A 17,234-nucleotide genomic window follows, 5' to 3' on the forward strand; every position below is an offset into this window, starting at 1 on the left:
CCCTTTATGCAATGCTTGTATATATTGTTACGACAAATAAATAAAATAAAATAAAATAAATAAAATAAATAAATAATAAAGTTTTTCAATCAAATGAAATAAGAGTTTTCCCTCCCCTGGTATAATAGCCCTCCCCCCTCATACAAATACACACACACACATTTAGGCTAAAAATGAAGTATGTGTTCAAAATGAAAATAAAACTTCTCTTTGAAGGTAAAAATGAAGCATTTCTTTAATCAGAATGAAGATGAAAATCTTATTCTTCCGAGGTAATATTGAAAGACTTGATCAAAATGAGATCCAAAGTATTGATCTTCTGGTGAAATAAGTCACCTCTGATTGGGTGTTTGATTAGAATGAAAGCAAGTGAACTCTTGCTTGGACTGAAACGTCCGTCGTGAAGAATTTTTCATTTTGTTGAAGTGTAAAAATGCCCTTCCAAAAAGTTGCCTCAAGAACTTTCCCTTCTTGACAGTGTTGCTTTCCTTTCTGACAGTGAAGCAAAACAACCATGTTGTTTTCACTAGGTTCTCCTTTGGAGCTCCTTCCAACCTCTTTCCCCTGTGTTTGCCAACAAGATTCTCAACCCAAGGTTGGGAAATCCTACTGGGTTGTCCGTAGTGTGGGCTGAAATCAGTCTGCCTGAAGCATGGGTCATGGTGGTGCAGTGGTTAGAATGCAGTACTGCAGGCTCCTTCTGCTGATCACCAGCTGCCAGCAGTTTGGCAGTTCAGGTTTCACCGACTCAAGTTTGACTCAGGCTTCCATCCTTCCAAGGTCAGTAAAATGAGGACCCAGATTGTTGAGGCAATATGCTGACTCTGTAAACCACTTAGAGAGGGCTGTAAAGCATGGTGAAGCAGCATATAAATCTAAGTGCTATTGCTAAGTGCTATCTTCAAGGTTGACCATCAGCATCTCCCAGGAAGAATAGCTCTAGCACATATTGCAGGCAATTTAGTGTTGCCGGCCACCGGCCTCTCTAGCAGCCAAATCAGATGAGGAGGCAGAGTGGGAGTCAGGGCCAGCATCAAGTCAATCTGAGAGCTCCAAAGGGGAAGAGGAGATGGAGCTGTCAGAGATAGAGGCAGAGGCAGAGCCTGGGCCATACATCAACCCCTGGTGAAGAGTCAACAGCCCTCAGGTCCAGAGGCGGCCCGAGGAAGGCGAGGATAGAACTGCTGGGGTCGGGCACGGCCAGCAGCCACTTTCCCGCTTGCCGCCTCCTCACCTGTTTCTCGATGGCTGTCACTGCCACCACGCATGTCCGACATGGGGAGGCACGAGGAGCCTCGCCAGGCGGCCCGAGGAAGGCGAGGATAGAACTGCTGGGGTCAGGCATGGCCAGCAGCCTCTTTCCCGCTCACCGCCTCCTCCGCCCCTCCTTCGTTATTCCATGCCCAAGGGGTGGAGGCGCGAGGAGCCTCACCAGGCGGCCCGAGGAAGGCGAGGATAGAACTGCTGGGGTCGGGCACGGCCAGCAGCCACTTTCCCGCTTGCCGCCTCCTCACCTGTTTCTCGATGGCTGTCACTGCCACCACGCATGTCCGACATGGGGAGGCGAGGAGCCTCACCAGGCGGCCCGAGGAAGGCGAGGATAGAACTGCTGGGGTCAGGCATGGCCAGCAGCCTCTTTCCGCTTGCCGCCTCCTCCGCCTCCCTTCGTTATTCCATGCCCAAGGGGCGGAGACGAATAGGTGTGGCAGATAACTATTCAACTCCCTGTCAGTCAGGCACTGATAGTCTGAACTTCTGAATCCTGGAACTGTATCAGAATTCTTTCTTAGAATCTGTGGCACTGAGAATCGGGCGTGCCTTCAGTGTGTGTGTGCATGTGTGTGCATGTCTCCACCGCTGGCAAAAAGAGCTAATGTACCTCCCAGGACTTCCATTACGAGTGTGGTGAAACAAAGAGACTCCTGGTGGATTGGAGCCATTAAAGGGGGAAAGGGAGCGAGCTTTGATTTCCACAGGCACTTAGAGACTTTGTTAGTCTGCTGTGTGTGAGAGACAGACTTTTTGCCAGAGTTGCCGGCGCTCGTAATAAAGGGAATGTTAAAAGGGGGGAAAAAAGCAGTGTGCTTGTCATGTTTGGAGCCAGGTCAGAACATTTAGAGGCCATTGAATCTGAACCCCTTTGGCCAGTCCTGAGGACTGTTCTCTCAATCCTGGCACAAAACAGTTTAAGGATAACTGGATTGCTGCATTGAAACAAATTGTGTGGCTGTTTTCCTTCAGCAAAGTAAATCCTGCCGTCTCTGCAATGCAAACAACTCCATTGAAGCAAATCACTTTGCGTGTATCTATGATATATGAGGGACGTGGAGGCTCAGTGGCTAAGACACTGAGCTTGTCGATCGAAAGGTCAGGAGTTCAGCAGTTTGAATCCCTAGTGCCGCGTAACGGGGTGAGGTCCCGTTACTTGTCGCAGCTTCTGCCAACCTAGCAGTTCAAAAGCACATAAAAATGCAAGTAGAAAAATAGGGACCACTTTGGTGGGAAGGTAACAGTGTTCCGTGCACCTTTGGCATTTAGTCATGCTGACCACATGATCACTGAGACATCTTTGGACAGCGCTGGCTCTTTGGCTTTGAAACAGAGATGAGCACCGCCCCCTAGAGTCAGGAACGACTAGCACATATTGCAGGCAATTTAGTGTTGCCGGCCACCGGCCTCTCTAGCAGCCAAATCAGATGAGGAGGCAAAGTGGGAGTCAGGGCCAGCATCAAGTCAATCTGAGAGCTCCAAAGGGGAAGAGGAGATGGAGCTGTCAGAGATAGAGGCAGAGGCAGAGGCAGAGCCTGGGCCATAAATCAACCTCCAGATAGAGAGTCAACAGCCCCCAAGTCCAGAGGCGGCTGATGTGGAAGAGGAGGAACAGCTGGGTCCCATGCCTGACGCGTGGATGTGCAGAAGGCAGAGGAGAGGAGAGGGGAAAACTATGGGCTGGTCCTTGGGATGGAAGAGCTAGCTAAGCCCCACCCTAGCTCTGGGGATAAAAGACAGGGGGTGGAGACGAACAGGTGTGGCAGATAACTATTCATCTCCCTATCAGTCAGCCACTGATAGTCTGAACTTCTGAATCCTGGAACTGTATCGGAATTCTTTCTTGGAATCTGTGGCACTGAGAATCGGGTGTGCCTTCAGTGCGTGTGCATGTGTCTCCACCGCTGGCAAAAAGAGCTAATGCACCTCCCAGGACTTCCATTACGAGTGTGGTGAAAGAGAGAGATTCCTGGTGGATTGGAGCCATTAAAGGGGGAAAGGGAGCGAGCTTTGATTTCCACAGGCACTTAGAGACTTTGTTAGTTTGCTATGTGTGAGAGACAGACTTTTTGCCGGAGTTGCCGGCGCTCGTAATAAAGGGAATGTTAAAAGGGGGGAAAAAAGCAGTGTGCTTGTCATGTTTGGAGCCAGGTCAGAACATTTAGAGGCCATTGAATCTGAACCCCTTTGGCCAGTCCTGAGGACTTTTCTCTCAATCCTGGCACAAAACAATTTAAGGACAACTGGATTGCTGCATTGAAACAAATTGTGTGGCTGCTTTCTTTCAGCAAAGTAAATCCTGCTGTCTCTGCAATGCAAACAACTCCACTGAAGCAAATCACTTTGCCGTGTATCTATGATATATGAGGGATGTGGAGGCTCAGTGGCTAAGACACTGAGCTTGTTGATCAAAAGGTCAGGAGTTCAGCAGTTTGAATCCCTAGTGCCGTGTAACGGGGTGAGCTCCCGTTACTTGTCCCAGCTTCTGCCAAACTAGCAGTTCAAAAGCACATAAAAAATGCAAGTAGAAAAATAGGGACCACTTTGGTGGGAAGGTAACAGTGTTCCGTGCACCTTTGGCATTTAGTCATGCTGGCCACATGATCACTGAGACATCTTTGGACAGCGCTGGCTCTTCGGCTTTGAAACAGAGATGAGCACCGCTCCCTAGAGTCAGGAAGAACTAGCACATATGTGCGAGGGAAACTTTACCTTTACCTTATGATAAGTCCTGTTACCTGGGACAATAATGAAAGATTCTGCTTATTATTCAATGTTCTATCAATATGAAATATAAAGTTGCTTTTTTTTCTGATAATGACATAAAGAAAAGAATGATCATGTGACCTAAGATAGATATTGAAGGGAACACTTGCATGACTGTGATCAAATTTGGTGAAAGACTTTCTGTAAAGTGCTTGTATTCTTACCGTATTCCTTCAGTTTGCCAGGAAGCAGTATGGGAGGCTTTCCAGATCTTTTTGGATCGGATTCCAGGTACAACCGAATATCAGAACTGGGTGACAGCTTGTCAGAGAGAAACTTTCTATATATTTGACATTGGGAAAAATTTTAGTAATTCCCAAGAACACCTGGAGATAATTCAAAGGGTAAGACTTAAAATTTGCTTTGAACCATGTAGAATTATATTTAGAATATACTTGCATAGAAATATTAACAGAGCAAGAAAATAAGGACTTGAACTAATAATTGAATCATGCCTGACATGATAATAGATTGTTATTTTCCAATTGTTGGTTAATTAGTTCCTAAATAATTCAATTCTCTTCTTTCTTTCTTTCTTTCTTTCTTTCTTTCTTTCTTTCTTTCTTTCTTTCTTTCTTTCTTTCTTTTTTTTTTTTGCAGCGAGTAAAACATAGAACATTCCAGGATAGGTAAGTAATCAAAACAGAAGACTTCACATATATATGTGTAAAAGTAAATATGTGCTTAGTCAATATGTTTAAAACTAGTCTATGACAGTCAAGAAGAATGAAGAAAATTATCATTGCCTCTCATTCATGAGTGATGTTCCTGCCTATCAATGAATCAGGATCATTCATGAAGAATTTACTCTACAATTCTCTCCAGTTTGCAAAAACATTTGAAGTAATCAATCTCATATCTGATCAACCTATGCAAAATTTTGCACAAAATTGTGTATCAAGTTTTAAGATACAAGCACTTAAAAAAATTGCAGTAGCATGACTGAGCCCATAAGATGAAAGACTGGAAATCTTAAATCTCTCCTCTCCAAAACCCCTGAGGTCCACATCCTTATCTGTGTCTCCTGTCTTGATGTAGTAACCTTGTAGTTCTCACTGACATCCTCTGTCTTTCAGCAGTTGCTTCTATCTGGAGATCTTCCCCTTAATTGTTCAGTCACTAAATCATGTCCAATTCTTCGCAGCCCATGGACCAGAGCCTGCTAGGCCCCCTCTATCCTCCACTGCCCCCTCCACCGAAGTTTATTCCTGTTGACTCAACCCCTTAACCTCAGTGCATAAGAGAAATAGAAATAATCTTTGGAAAACAGAGAAAGAGACCAAGGGAATGGTCAGATTAAAGACTTTTTAGCAAGGGGAAAGATTGTGGGTGGATCAAAAGAAGGTACCCTCCCTAATTTCTTAGGCTATAAAGTGAATGGGGGTGACTTTCAGACTTGCAAGATTGATGTCAGTCTTGCAACCTAGACTGGATGGAAAGTATGACCAGATGAGCTAATAGTTATTTTATTATAAGGTTACATTAACAAAATCTCACAAATCTGAAAGTCTAGCATTTCAAAGAAAATATTTTGCTCTAAGACAAGAGGAGTTGTTTAGATGATGTGCCTTTGTATAGAACCCATGCCATGCAAGATGAAGGATGAAGTTTCCATGTCTGAAATGACGTAGGAAGAGAGATATGTTACTCTATGGGGCTAAAAAAAAAATCAGGAGTCTAGTAGTTCATTATTAATATGTGATAGCCTATAAAGTTCAATGACACTGCATTTTTTCAGACACTGGATAGCAGGCTGATACCTGTATACAGCTTGAAGTGGATTTTCATAAGCAACAAGATACAACAGGCCAATGATGCTAACATGGGGACCAGGTCCTGCAACAAATCCCTATTTCTGCCTTGCCCCCACATCTTCCCCAAGAGCACCACCATAAGCCCTAACATTTACACACACAAGATTAGGTGTTCTTCTCCTAATGTGATACATGCCACCATCTGCTACTAATGTCCCTCTGGATTATACATGGGATAAATAGGAAAACATGTTTTTTTAAAAAAATAATGTTGACAGACTTGACCACAAGACTCAAAACAAAGAAAAAATGTCAGAGTTTTTCATATTCCTGGGATATTTTATAGTGGAAGTCAAATTGATTGTAGGGGGATGGGACTTAAATTTTACCAATGACTGAGAAATTGCTGAAGTCATATATAGTAACTTTTCATGCAATCTCAATGGACTCAAAAGGTTTTTAATATGTTATTATAGTTAATTGTAGTGGGTGGCTCAGAGGCTAAGATGCTGAGCTTGTTGATCGAGAGGTCGGCAATTTAGTGGTTCGAATCCCTAGTATTGCATAATGAATTGAGCTCCTGTTACTTGTCCCAGCTTCTGCCAACTTAGCAATTTGAAAGCATGTAAAAAATACAAGTAGAAAAACAGGGACCACTTTGGTGGGAAGATAACAGCATTCTGGGCACCTTTGGCATTTAGTCATGCCGGCCACATGACCACAGAAACATCTTCGGACAGCACTGGCTCTTCGCTTTGAAACGGAGATGAGCACCATCCCCTAGAGTCTGGAATAACTAGCACATATGTGGGAGGGGAACCTTTACCTTTACCTTATAGTTAATTGATAAGGTATTTGTAATCTAACTCCCTGCAATTGTCTTCCTTCCTTACCCCAATTTAAATTTTACATCAGCCTGGTTATTCTGTGCTTCTGATGAAGAGCATTGCAGCTCATGAAAGCAGAGGCCTTTTAATTGTCAGAAAAGGTGCTATCAGACCCCTCCTGATATCTGAGATGAACGCATCTAGAGTGATATGTCCACCCAGTATGGGTCCCCCAAGGCTGCCATTTGTGAAAGAAGTCTGATTCTTCACTACTGCACTATTGATTAGTTTACTAGTGGAAACTGAATCACTTTCATATGATGCAAAATAACTGAACAATGTAAACTTAAGGGTTTAATTTTTTTTCTAATTGCCATCTTCTGATTTCATACCCATTTTTGACGTACAGTTTATTTAAATACAAAGCAATAAAACATTCTGGTTTTATCTACATTTTCAAGATGTCCAGTTATAATACTTGTTCTGAGGCAATCTATATATTATATATTCGCACTTGTGCGTTTTTTAACGAACTAGTTTCCTTACCTGACCTAAGGAGCTCTATCAGATGTGGGCTACAAATATCTTGCAGATTATTGGATGGTAGCAGAGAGTTAGATTGTTCCTTGTCTTTTCCTGCCTCCTTGAAGTCATCTGGATTTTTATAATCTGGATCAAGTGTTCCAGTATTTTTCAGTAAAAAAGTTTCTTCTTGTGTAACATTTGTACTCCAAAATGGACTGGAGCTGGTGCAAGTAACAGGAGCTCACCCTGTCATGCAGTGCTCCGGTCTCAAACCCTGCTGTCAGTTTTCCTGTCTTTAAACGCTGAGCCATCACGCCTCCTAGTACTAATTAGGCAATAGAAATCAGTGAACTCTATGGATTAGGATATGATTAATAGAAACAAATAGCTGGTGCCCAAATAATTGAGGTATATCGTTTCTTCTTTGGGAAAAGCTCTCCTTACTCAGAGTTTTTACTAAAGATGCACTGCCAGAGCTTAATTTTCTTTATCGATAATGATAAATACATTTTTGATGAATATTTGCTGCTCATTTGATGAGAGTTGCCATAAGGATTTATGCCAGACAGTGTTTTCTTGGCAGGTTTCATTTATCAGGAGCACCAGGAGCATATTGGAGAGCTAAATGATAGAAAATACAATGTGCGCCTATTTTGCTGTGATTCTTTATTTTTAATTTGTAAAAGCATGTATTTAGACAGAATGTGGCTTTAATGTCTAAATTGGAAAGAAATGGATGCCTGCTCCTCTCATTTTCATAGCCTAATTTATAGTTTTGCTTATTACTTTTTTTCCACCAGAAAAGAGGACATTTCTCCAGAAAAATCCAGTGGCAAAAAACCTGAAGAACCACCTTCTGTTGCTACAGGTAAAACTAAGCATGCATACCATATGTGTCTATCAATGGTGGGTTCTAACCAGTTTTACCACCAGTTCGCATCTCGCACGGGCTTTGCACGTGATCGCGCCAAAGATGCGTTTTGTGCAAGCACATTGAGTAAAAGAACAGTTGAGGCATGGCAATCCACTCTGCCATGCCTTACAGCTGAGCTAAAAACAAAGGAATAAAGGTAGGTATAGTGCGGGGTCAGGCGGGAGGGCCCAACTGATGTTAGGAGCGAACCAGTTAGCTCTCATATCAAGATTTCCACTACTGGCTCTCCCGAACCGGGGAGAACCAGTAGCAACCCACCACTGATGTCTACCAGTTTACATTACATTCGTTCAAGCCTCTTATTGTTTGAGTACCTAATTCGGAATTTGGAAATGCAGTAAATAGTGTAAGTGAAATGTAATGGAATGGCTTCAAACTCGGTTTGAGAAATATTTTAACACTTGAGCTGCAACATTTTAACCGATATTTATCATGCTTCCTTGGGGAAGAAAACCTGGAGAAGCTATTAAAAAATAAATTGGCAACAAAGAAATATTTTTTGCATAGAATTAGATAACAAGTTAATAGAGGTTGGTTTTCATTAGTTGCTATAAAAATGAATAGCTGAATGGGTTGATTAAATATTCTTCCCCATACCCACAGAAAATGTATCTGAAATTGTGACACTACTGATGTAGTTAGTAATTGCCTAAAAAGCTGTGATTTTTTTTCCTTAGAAGGCTTTATTTCTGAAAATTGCTCATTTTTCTCTAGAATCTGGGCAACAGCAAATTCCAGAGTTCAGCAGAACTTTGCAGTACTAAGTCAGCTTCTTTCCTTCATAAAAAAAAATCTTAATTACAGTATATGACAGCAGGGCTGTCAAACTCGCTGCCCATGGGCCAGATGCGTCACATGCTGGCCACACCCATGCGAGTGGTGGAATTCAATTTTTTTTACTACCTGTTCTGTGGGAGTGGCTTGGTGGGCGTGGCAGGGGAAGGATACTGCAAAATCCCCATTCCCTCCCCACTCTTGGGGGAAGGATATTGCAAAATCTCCATTCCCACCCCACTCTGGGGCCAGCCAGAGGTGGTATTTGCCGGTTCTCCGAACTATTCAAAATTTCCACTACCATTTCTCCAGAAACTGTGAGAACCTGCTGAATAGCACCCTGGTCCACGCCCAGTTTAGCGAAGGCGGGAAAAGTCGTGATACGTCATGTGACGCTGCTGTGACGATGCAAGTTTGACACCCCGACATACAGTTTAGCTCTTAACATTTAATCCTAGGCACATTTATGTAGTGATGTCTCATTAAATTCAGTGGGATTACAGCTTTTTCACAAATACAGATACTAGAATAATATGTAGCACAAGACGGGAATTTATGTGATGGTTTGTAGCTTATTTTCAAAAGGAAACAACTCAATTGTATTATTTTTGCTCTGAATTCTCATAATACTGAGTAGAAAGCCACTCTTTGGTAGACTTCCTTAATCCTTTTTTATTTCTGCTTCCCAATGATCTCTACAGATACCCTTGTGAATGAGATTGTCAATGACACCAAAACGCCAGGAAAGGTGAGGAGTCAATAGCATTCTCTCTACTAAAATGATCACACTTCATTTTCCCAACCCAGGCATTCACACGGCGGTCTAGCTAAGAAGTCACCAAACTTGGTAATTTTAAGACTTGTGGACTTCAGTTCCCAGAATTCCTTAGCCTGCTAGCTGAGGAATTCTGGGAATTGAAGTCCGCAAGTCTTAAAGTTACCAAGTTTGGAGACCCCTGATCTAGTTCATCATCAGTACTTATTTTTCCTTTCCTCCCTTCACTTAAAATGGACATATTGATTAGGGTCTCTCCTCTCAGCTAATCGTGAATGATGTTGCTTGCCTATGCTTGAGAAACAGACAGACATTGAAGAACTGCACCAATGTCCAAATAAAGCATTTTTTCATCATTATATATAAGGAATATATATATATATACTCACTTTTTTCCTACATAGTAGAATTGAAAGATCTCGCATCTAATTCTCCTACAAACCAACTAAGCATTTCCATAGTCTTTCTTCTCTAGCTTTAGTGCTATATTTCTTCTCCTATGGCAGGGATCTTCAACCTTGGTAACTTTAAGACTTGTGGACTTCAACTCCTAGAATTCTGGGAGTTGAAGTCCGCAAGTCTTAAAGTTACCAAGTTTGGAGACCCCTGCTTTAGTTCATCATCAGTACTTATTTTTCCTTTCCTCCCTTCACTTAAAATGGACATATTGATTAGGGTCTCTCCTCTCAGCTAATCGTGAATGATGTTGCTTGCCTATGCTTGAGAAACAGACAGACATTGAAGAACTGCACCAATGTCCAAATAAAGCATTTTTCATCATTATATATAAGGAATATATATATATATATATATATATATATATATATATATATATATATATATATATATATACATAGTAGAATTGAAAGATCTCGCATCTAATTCTCCTACAAACCAACTAAGCATTTCCATAGTCTTTCTTCTCTAGCTTTAGTGCTATATTTCTTCTCCTATGGCAGGGATCTTCAACCTTGGTAACTTTAAGACTTGTGGACTTCAACTCCTAGAATTCTGGGAGTTGAAGTCCACAAGTCTTAAAGTTGCCAAGGTTGGAGACCCCCGCTCTAAACCACCCAGAGAGTGCTGAAAAGTGCTATGGGGCTATATATTAAATACTATTGTTAGAGTGTGTACTAAAACCATGAACATCATGAGAGGTAATCTCCAAAATCCTAAAACAGCTATCTGTATCCTAGTGCCTTGTAGATATCTGGGACTTTAATCGCTATTAAGGTGGTGCAATGCAACATAATCACAAAGTATAAAGAAGTACACACAAAGAATTTACATGCGAAGTAGCTATAGTGAAAGCGGCAACAATACAAGCGGCGTGAACAGCTTCTTCTTAAGATAGGAGCACCAAGCTGTGCCCTTTTTCAACATTTCCTGTTTTATTTCCCCAACTTCCTTGATTATTTTTTTTAAATATATGATGTTTTGTTGCCTTCCCTCCTTTTCTTCCACCTTCCCTCCCTTCTGAACCTGAGGGTTCCTCAAGCTAAGACCTCCTTTGATTGTGCGCATCATGCCTTAAGACACTCGGAGGATGAGTTTCATATTAGTGTAAATCTGTATTCTGGGGTGTCTGAAGTTCCTCTTTTCTTCTCTTGGGAGTTAAAGCCAGAAACTCCAAACATCATTTCCAAGCTGCCTGTGGAGCAAACGGTGGAGTTCAGTGTCACTCTCAGCAACCAGGAATATATACCAGACCTGAATAACCCGAGTTCTCCTGTGTATCAGAAACTAGCAGCAAAATATCAGCTCCAGGTAAAGTACTCCTCAATAGTAATAGAAGCTATCCTTCCTTTGTTTGTTTGTTTTTAAAGAAAACATCTTATAGAGTACATATTGTGGTTATTGAAGACATAGAAAATATATTTCTGGTTTGCAGGCCGTAGTTAAATGTATAGGTCAGAGATGTCAAACTCAAGGTCCAGGGATCAGATCCGGCCCATGGGGTGCTTAGATCTGGCCCGTGGGGCCCCCCTGGAAACAGTGAAGGACCATCCCGCGGTGCCTCTGCCAGCAGAAATAGAGCTCAGGAGGGCCGCTCCATTTTTGCTGGCAGAGGGTTGCAGGAGGCTGTCACAGCCGAAAACAGAGCTCAGGAACCCATTTTTGTTGGCAGAGCGCTTGGCCCACCACAGGAGCCCCCGACATGAGTGACATCAAGCTGGCCGCATCCACCCTGGCCATGCCCACCCCGGTCCCCCAAGGTCAAACACAACTCTGATGCAGCCCTCAATGAAATTGAGTTTGACACCCCTGGTATAGGTCGTCCTTGTTTACTGGCTGCCTCATTCAATGATCGTTCAACATTATGATGGTGCTGAAAAAATAACTTTACAACTAATGCCTGCGTTTATGACGTCTGCAGCATCCCACAGTTATGTGATTAGTACAGTGAGTGTGCATTGGCCTATGCTTGACCTGTTGTTTTTCCTACCTCCCACCTTGCAGAGAGGACAGAAAGGGATTACAAGAGAGTAAGCACATGCCCAATGTGAAATATGCATCAGAAGGAATGCATGGTAGAACTGGCAGCTGCAAGTGCATTACCAAAATATCATAATTTATTCCCCAATGTATGGTTGCTTATTGACTTGAAATCCTTTCCTTTCCAATCTCTCCATTCTTTGAGGGGGAAGGAACAATTTCCTTTCCTTTCCAATCTCTCCATTCTGTGAGGGGGAAGGAACAATTTCTCTTGGCAATCTTTCCTATGCCTGACCCATTTTTCTTCTCCCCATCCCCACCCAGAGTGGAAGATTGGAGAGGAAGCAGTTAGAAGAGAGTAAGCAGGTATACAATGGAGAATACACCCAGCTATTTGCATAGCCACTCACAGCTGCTGGTGCCACCACATTGCTTTTAGTTGTATTTCACATTATGTGCCTGTTTACTCTCTTGTAATCCCTCCCTTTATGTAAATATAACCATTAATTCCATTCTTGATTCCAGCAACTGGGTGACCATTCCAAAGGGCCAAAGAGTGATTAGGGAGGATACAAAATCTGGAGAGATGAAACTGATTAGTCTTGTCAATTTCAGTCAGCATTCCAAAGATCAGGGAAGTAGGAAAAGTAGGAAAAGAGAAAGCACAAGTGAAGTCATATGATTTCCCATTTAGCTACCACTTTGTTTAATAACAGAGCTACCGGTCTTGATTATGATAAGCTAAATGAGGACTTTTTGCATTTTATTAAGATAGAAAAGTGAAATTATATTTTAGACTTTAAAGGTAAAGGTTCCCCTCGCACATACGTGCTAGTCGTTGCTGACTCTAGTGGGCAGTGCTCATCTCCATTTCAAAGCCGAAGAGCCAGCGCTATCCGAAGATGTCTCCATGGTCATGTGGCCGGCATGACTCAACGCCAAAGGCACACAGAACGCTGTTACCTTCCCACCTAAGGTGATCCCTATTTTTTCTACTTGCATTTTTACATGCTTTCGAAACTGCTAGATTGGCAGAAGCTGGGACAAGTAACGGGAGCTCACCCCGTTACACGGCAGCACTAGGGATTCGAACCGCCGAGCTGCCGACCTTTCGATCAACAAGCTCAACGTCCTAGCCCCTGAGCCACCATATCCCTTATTTATTAGACTTTAGTTTTCTTTAAATTCCAAGCAATTCCCTACACTGTGCTATTTCGGTATGGGGGGGGTGTCTTTTTTAAAAATAATATAATCTATTCACAATTAAGCACTTTTAAATCTCACTTATTAAAGTTATGTGCTTAAATCTTACTGGAATAAGGAGAAGTAAATTTTGGTAACTCAGACTCTCCTCTCTGTTTAATCCTTCAAACTGACTCTTAAAACTTTCTAGCCACTGTCAGATTGTTACCATATGTAATGATCAGTAAGGATAGATGCTTCGTTTTACAAGGAAATAGTAATAGAATTTTATTTGTGCACTAGAATAAAGATATATCTGCACATAAACAGAGATAGACTATAGATTCATTTCCACTGAACATTGCCTTCTTATGGATGCTTGCTCATATATGTAATTGAGTAGCAGATAATTCTCCACATTCTCTGGACAGGCTAGTATCACAAGGGTGAGACTACTTCACCCAACTTTATCCCTGCTCACAAAATGGAGTTAGTCCCATATTTATAGCACAGGGAAGGGCTAAGATTAGCAAGCTAATTGCTGGAGTTAGTATATTTTAACAATTAGGATCCTTTTCATTTCCCATAATATCTCAGGGCTATGAAAGGGCTCCATAAATGTCCCTACCTAGATAATAAAAATTATGGTCAGGTCTAATTGTTCAGTGCTTGGATTAGAAATGTTCTCCCTGACCAGAAAAAGGGGCCAAAATAATAAAGGCACATCATGCTGATTGTGTTGGCTTTAGAAAGTGGCTAGTAGCATTCTTGGAAATATGTCCCCATTTTGTAAATCAGCCTCTCCTAGCATTTTCTAAACTTGAAAAGTTGGTAATGCTTAAATTAAATATTAATTAAACATATGAACAGTAACTGTTGTTATATGATTTTAATATTATTATTACAGTCTGTTTAAAAAAACTGCAAAGCAATTTGAAGAATAAAAGATGCATCAATTCAAATATTGTGGATATTTCGTTATTGCATAAAGTGCTACAGCTACAGAATACTTTATCCTGATAAAATAATTAGCCTGTAATGTGAACACTTTATCATATTTTAAGTAATGGATAATATCAGTGAGTTATACAAGGTAAACTACAGCCATTTCACATTAAAATCTTCTGTCAAAAATTTCAATAATAGCTGCTAGAAAGATATAGAAAAGGTCTACTAGGTAGCCACTTGCCCTGCTTGTATTTAGAGCCAAGTATCGGAGATCATCTCAAGGATGAGGTGGAATATCTTAAAAAATAATTTTTTTTCTAACATTGTGAAGGGACTTATAGATTGACATTAGTATTTAGAACTGGACTTAGAAGCCAACTCTGGACTGGTGAAGGTTATAAAATACTAGGATAAAACCATAACAATCAGCAGCTCCAATTCTAGCCATTTATACTAAAAGACTTTATTCAAGAGCAATTCCATGTACAACTTTATTTATTTATTTATTTATTTTATTTATTTATTTATTATTTAGATTTTTATACCGCCCTTCTCCTGAAGGACTCAGGGCGGTGTACAGCCAGATTAAAACAATACAATATACAATTTTAAAACAACAAATTAAAATAACATATTCTATAATGGCCGAAAAATTTAAAAACCGTCAAATTTGACCCAATAAAACAGAATACCCCGATTTAAAATTATTAAAATTCAAAAAATTAAAAAATTAAAAAATTAAGAATTAAGCCAGTCCCGCTTGAATAAACAAGTACGTTTTCAATTCACAGCGAAAGGTCCGAAGGTCAGGTAGTTGACGCAAACCAGGGGGAAGTTCGTTCCAGAGGGTAGGTGCTCCTACAGAGAAGGCCTTTCCCCTGGGGGCCGCCAGCCGACATTGCTTGGCGGACGGCACCCTGAGAAGACCCTCTCTGTGTGAGCATACGGGTCGGTGGGAGGCATAGGGTAACAGCAGGCGGTCCCATAAGTACCCGGGCCCTAAGCCATGGAGCGCTTTAAAGGTGGTAACCAACACCTTGAAGCGCACCCGAAAGACCACAGGTAGCCAGTGCAAACTGCGCAGGAGCGGTGTTACCCGGGAGCAACATGTGACTCCCTCAATCACCCGCGCAGCTGCATTCTGGACTAACTGAAGCCTCCGAGTGCACTTCAGGGGTAGCCCCATGTAGAGAGCATTGCAATAATCCAGACGAGAGGTGACTAGAGCGTGAGTGACCGTGCATAAGGCATCCCGGTCAAGGAAGGGGCGCAACTGGTGAACCAGGCGAACCTGGTAAAAAGCTATGCAGTTACCTGTATAGAAGCTTACTAAGGCAGGAATCCCTGAAGCCAGGCTATTTCTATACTAGTAGGATTTTAGTTTGTATATTCCCTTTATTACCTGCCCTTTCCTTATTCCTCATTCAGGGAGGGAAACAAAATGAAATAAAGACCATTAGCTCAGTATTGGGTTGCTACTGGTTTGCCACGGTAGCAGCAGTGGGAGGCTCTGTCCTCCCGCCCGAACACTTCTGCGCATGCATAGAAGCTTCTGTACATGAGCAGAAGGGTTGCGTGCGAGCGCAAGCGCCCCCAAACAAACCGGTAGCAACGGGTTTTAAAACCCGCCCCTGCATTAGCTACCTATGGTAGACCAATACTGCAGTCTATTTTAGGATGAGAAGTTGTTCAGCTCTGTCAGTATATCTGCCTCACTGACTGAGCCACATGTTATGAAAATCTGCACAGATGTGAATTTTTAGTGGACATGAATATGAAAGGAAGCGAGGAAATTTGAATACCTCATGGGGAATAAATGATGTATCAATAGATAATTTCCTATTGGTGTGCTAGTTTAAGTTTAGTTAGATCAGGGTAATAACAGATGTTACTGCATCATGCTGCAATATATTTTAGTATAGGGGATTTTACCTGCCACATTCTTCCATAGGGATAGCTTTCATAAGAAATAAAATGATATTGATGCAACCGTTTCACAGAAAATCTACCCAATCAAAACTAACATTTAGATAATGATATGTGAAAGCAAGACAGCATTGTTTATTCCTTAATGATTACATGTTGCTTATTTATAATATTCCCATTTTCCAACTGTGAAAAATATGCACACCTAAGAAAAGACTTCAAGCTTCAGATCTTTTTATATATTATGAGAACATAACAGATCTATTAGAGGGGAAGGTGATGGAGAAATACACCACAGAACTCTACAGAAGGGTATATTTACAAGGTCTACCAAAATAGACTCCTTCTGAATGGATAGTTCCATTAATATACAGGTGTCAAACTCGATCACATCACATGACGTATCGTGACATATCACAACGGTTTTTTGCCTTTGCGGAGCCAGGGTGGGCGTGGTTTGCATGTGATGCATACAGCCCGCAGGCCGCCAGTTTGAGACCTCTGCATGGAATTCGTCTTCCCCTTGTCCATAAAAAATCTGATAAAAGCAAGATAACATTTGTGAGATATACTTTTTTATTTTAAAAAATGCATATTTTGGAAAGTTGCATATGAAAAAAGATAGTTATGTTACAAAATGGCTTATTTGGGGGAAATGTCTGTTTTAAATGTTCATAACAAAATAAAATTTACTGGCATCAAAGAATTTTTGTAAAAATGGGGGATCTATGGGAAGTTGCTTGTGAAAGATCCATAGGTTGCACAAGTTTGGAAATGAAAACAAATGCAGATATTATTTTTTTTGACAGAATCTTAAACAGAAAAAAATTTAGAATATAGACCCTTCACTGCATATCATAACATACAGATTTCTGCTTCTACAGAAATACTGTATTACTGTCCTGCTCTCCATCCCTTGTAATATTCTCAGATAGGCATGACATCTGTTTCTCCACCAAAATAACACATGCTGCCAATATCTCTATAACAGAATGCAGATCTAGCCAGTCAGCAGAGCACATTAAACCTACCCGCACTTAAGAAAAATTATTTGACCCCTAATCAGGAATTAATCTGACAATTCTCTATAATAAGTCTATTGAAACAATAAACCTGAT

The 17,234-nt window shown here is 41.3% G+C and overlaps 1 protein-coding gene across 1 annotated transcript in view; it reads left to right on the top strand.

The window, feature by feature from the left end:
* Window positions 1–17,234, top strand: part of IMPG1 (interphotoreceptor matrix proteoglycan 1) — a 78,689-nt gene that overhangs the window by 22,742 nt on the left and 38,713 nt on the right. Inside the window, exons 3-7 of the mRNA XM_058176111.1 lie at window positions 4,213–4,379; window positions 4,636–4,664; window positions 7,942–8,036; window positions 9,551–9,597; window positions 11,245–11,391. Of these exons, the coding sequence (XP_058032094.1) occupies window positions 4,213–4,379; window positions 4,636–4,664; window positions 7,942–8,036; window positions 9,551–9,597; window positions 11,245–11,391 (485 nt within the window). The remainder of the gene's footprint in view (window positions 1–4,212; window positions 4,380–4,635; window positions 4,665–7,941; window positions 8,037–9,550; window positions 9,598–11,244; window positions 11,392–17,234) is intronic.

The sequence above is a fragment of the Ahaetulla prasina genome, chromosome 1, assembly GCF_028640845.1.
Source record: "Ahaetulla prasina isolate Xishuangbanna chromosome 1, ASM2864084v1, whole genome shotgun sequence".
NCBI lineage: Eukaryota > Metazoa > Chordata > Lepidosauria > Squamata > Colubridae > Ahaetulla > Ahaetulla prasina.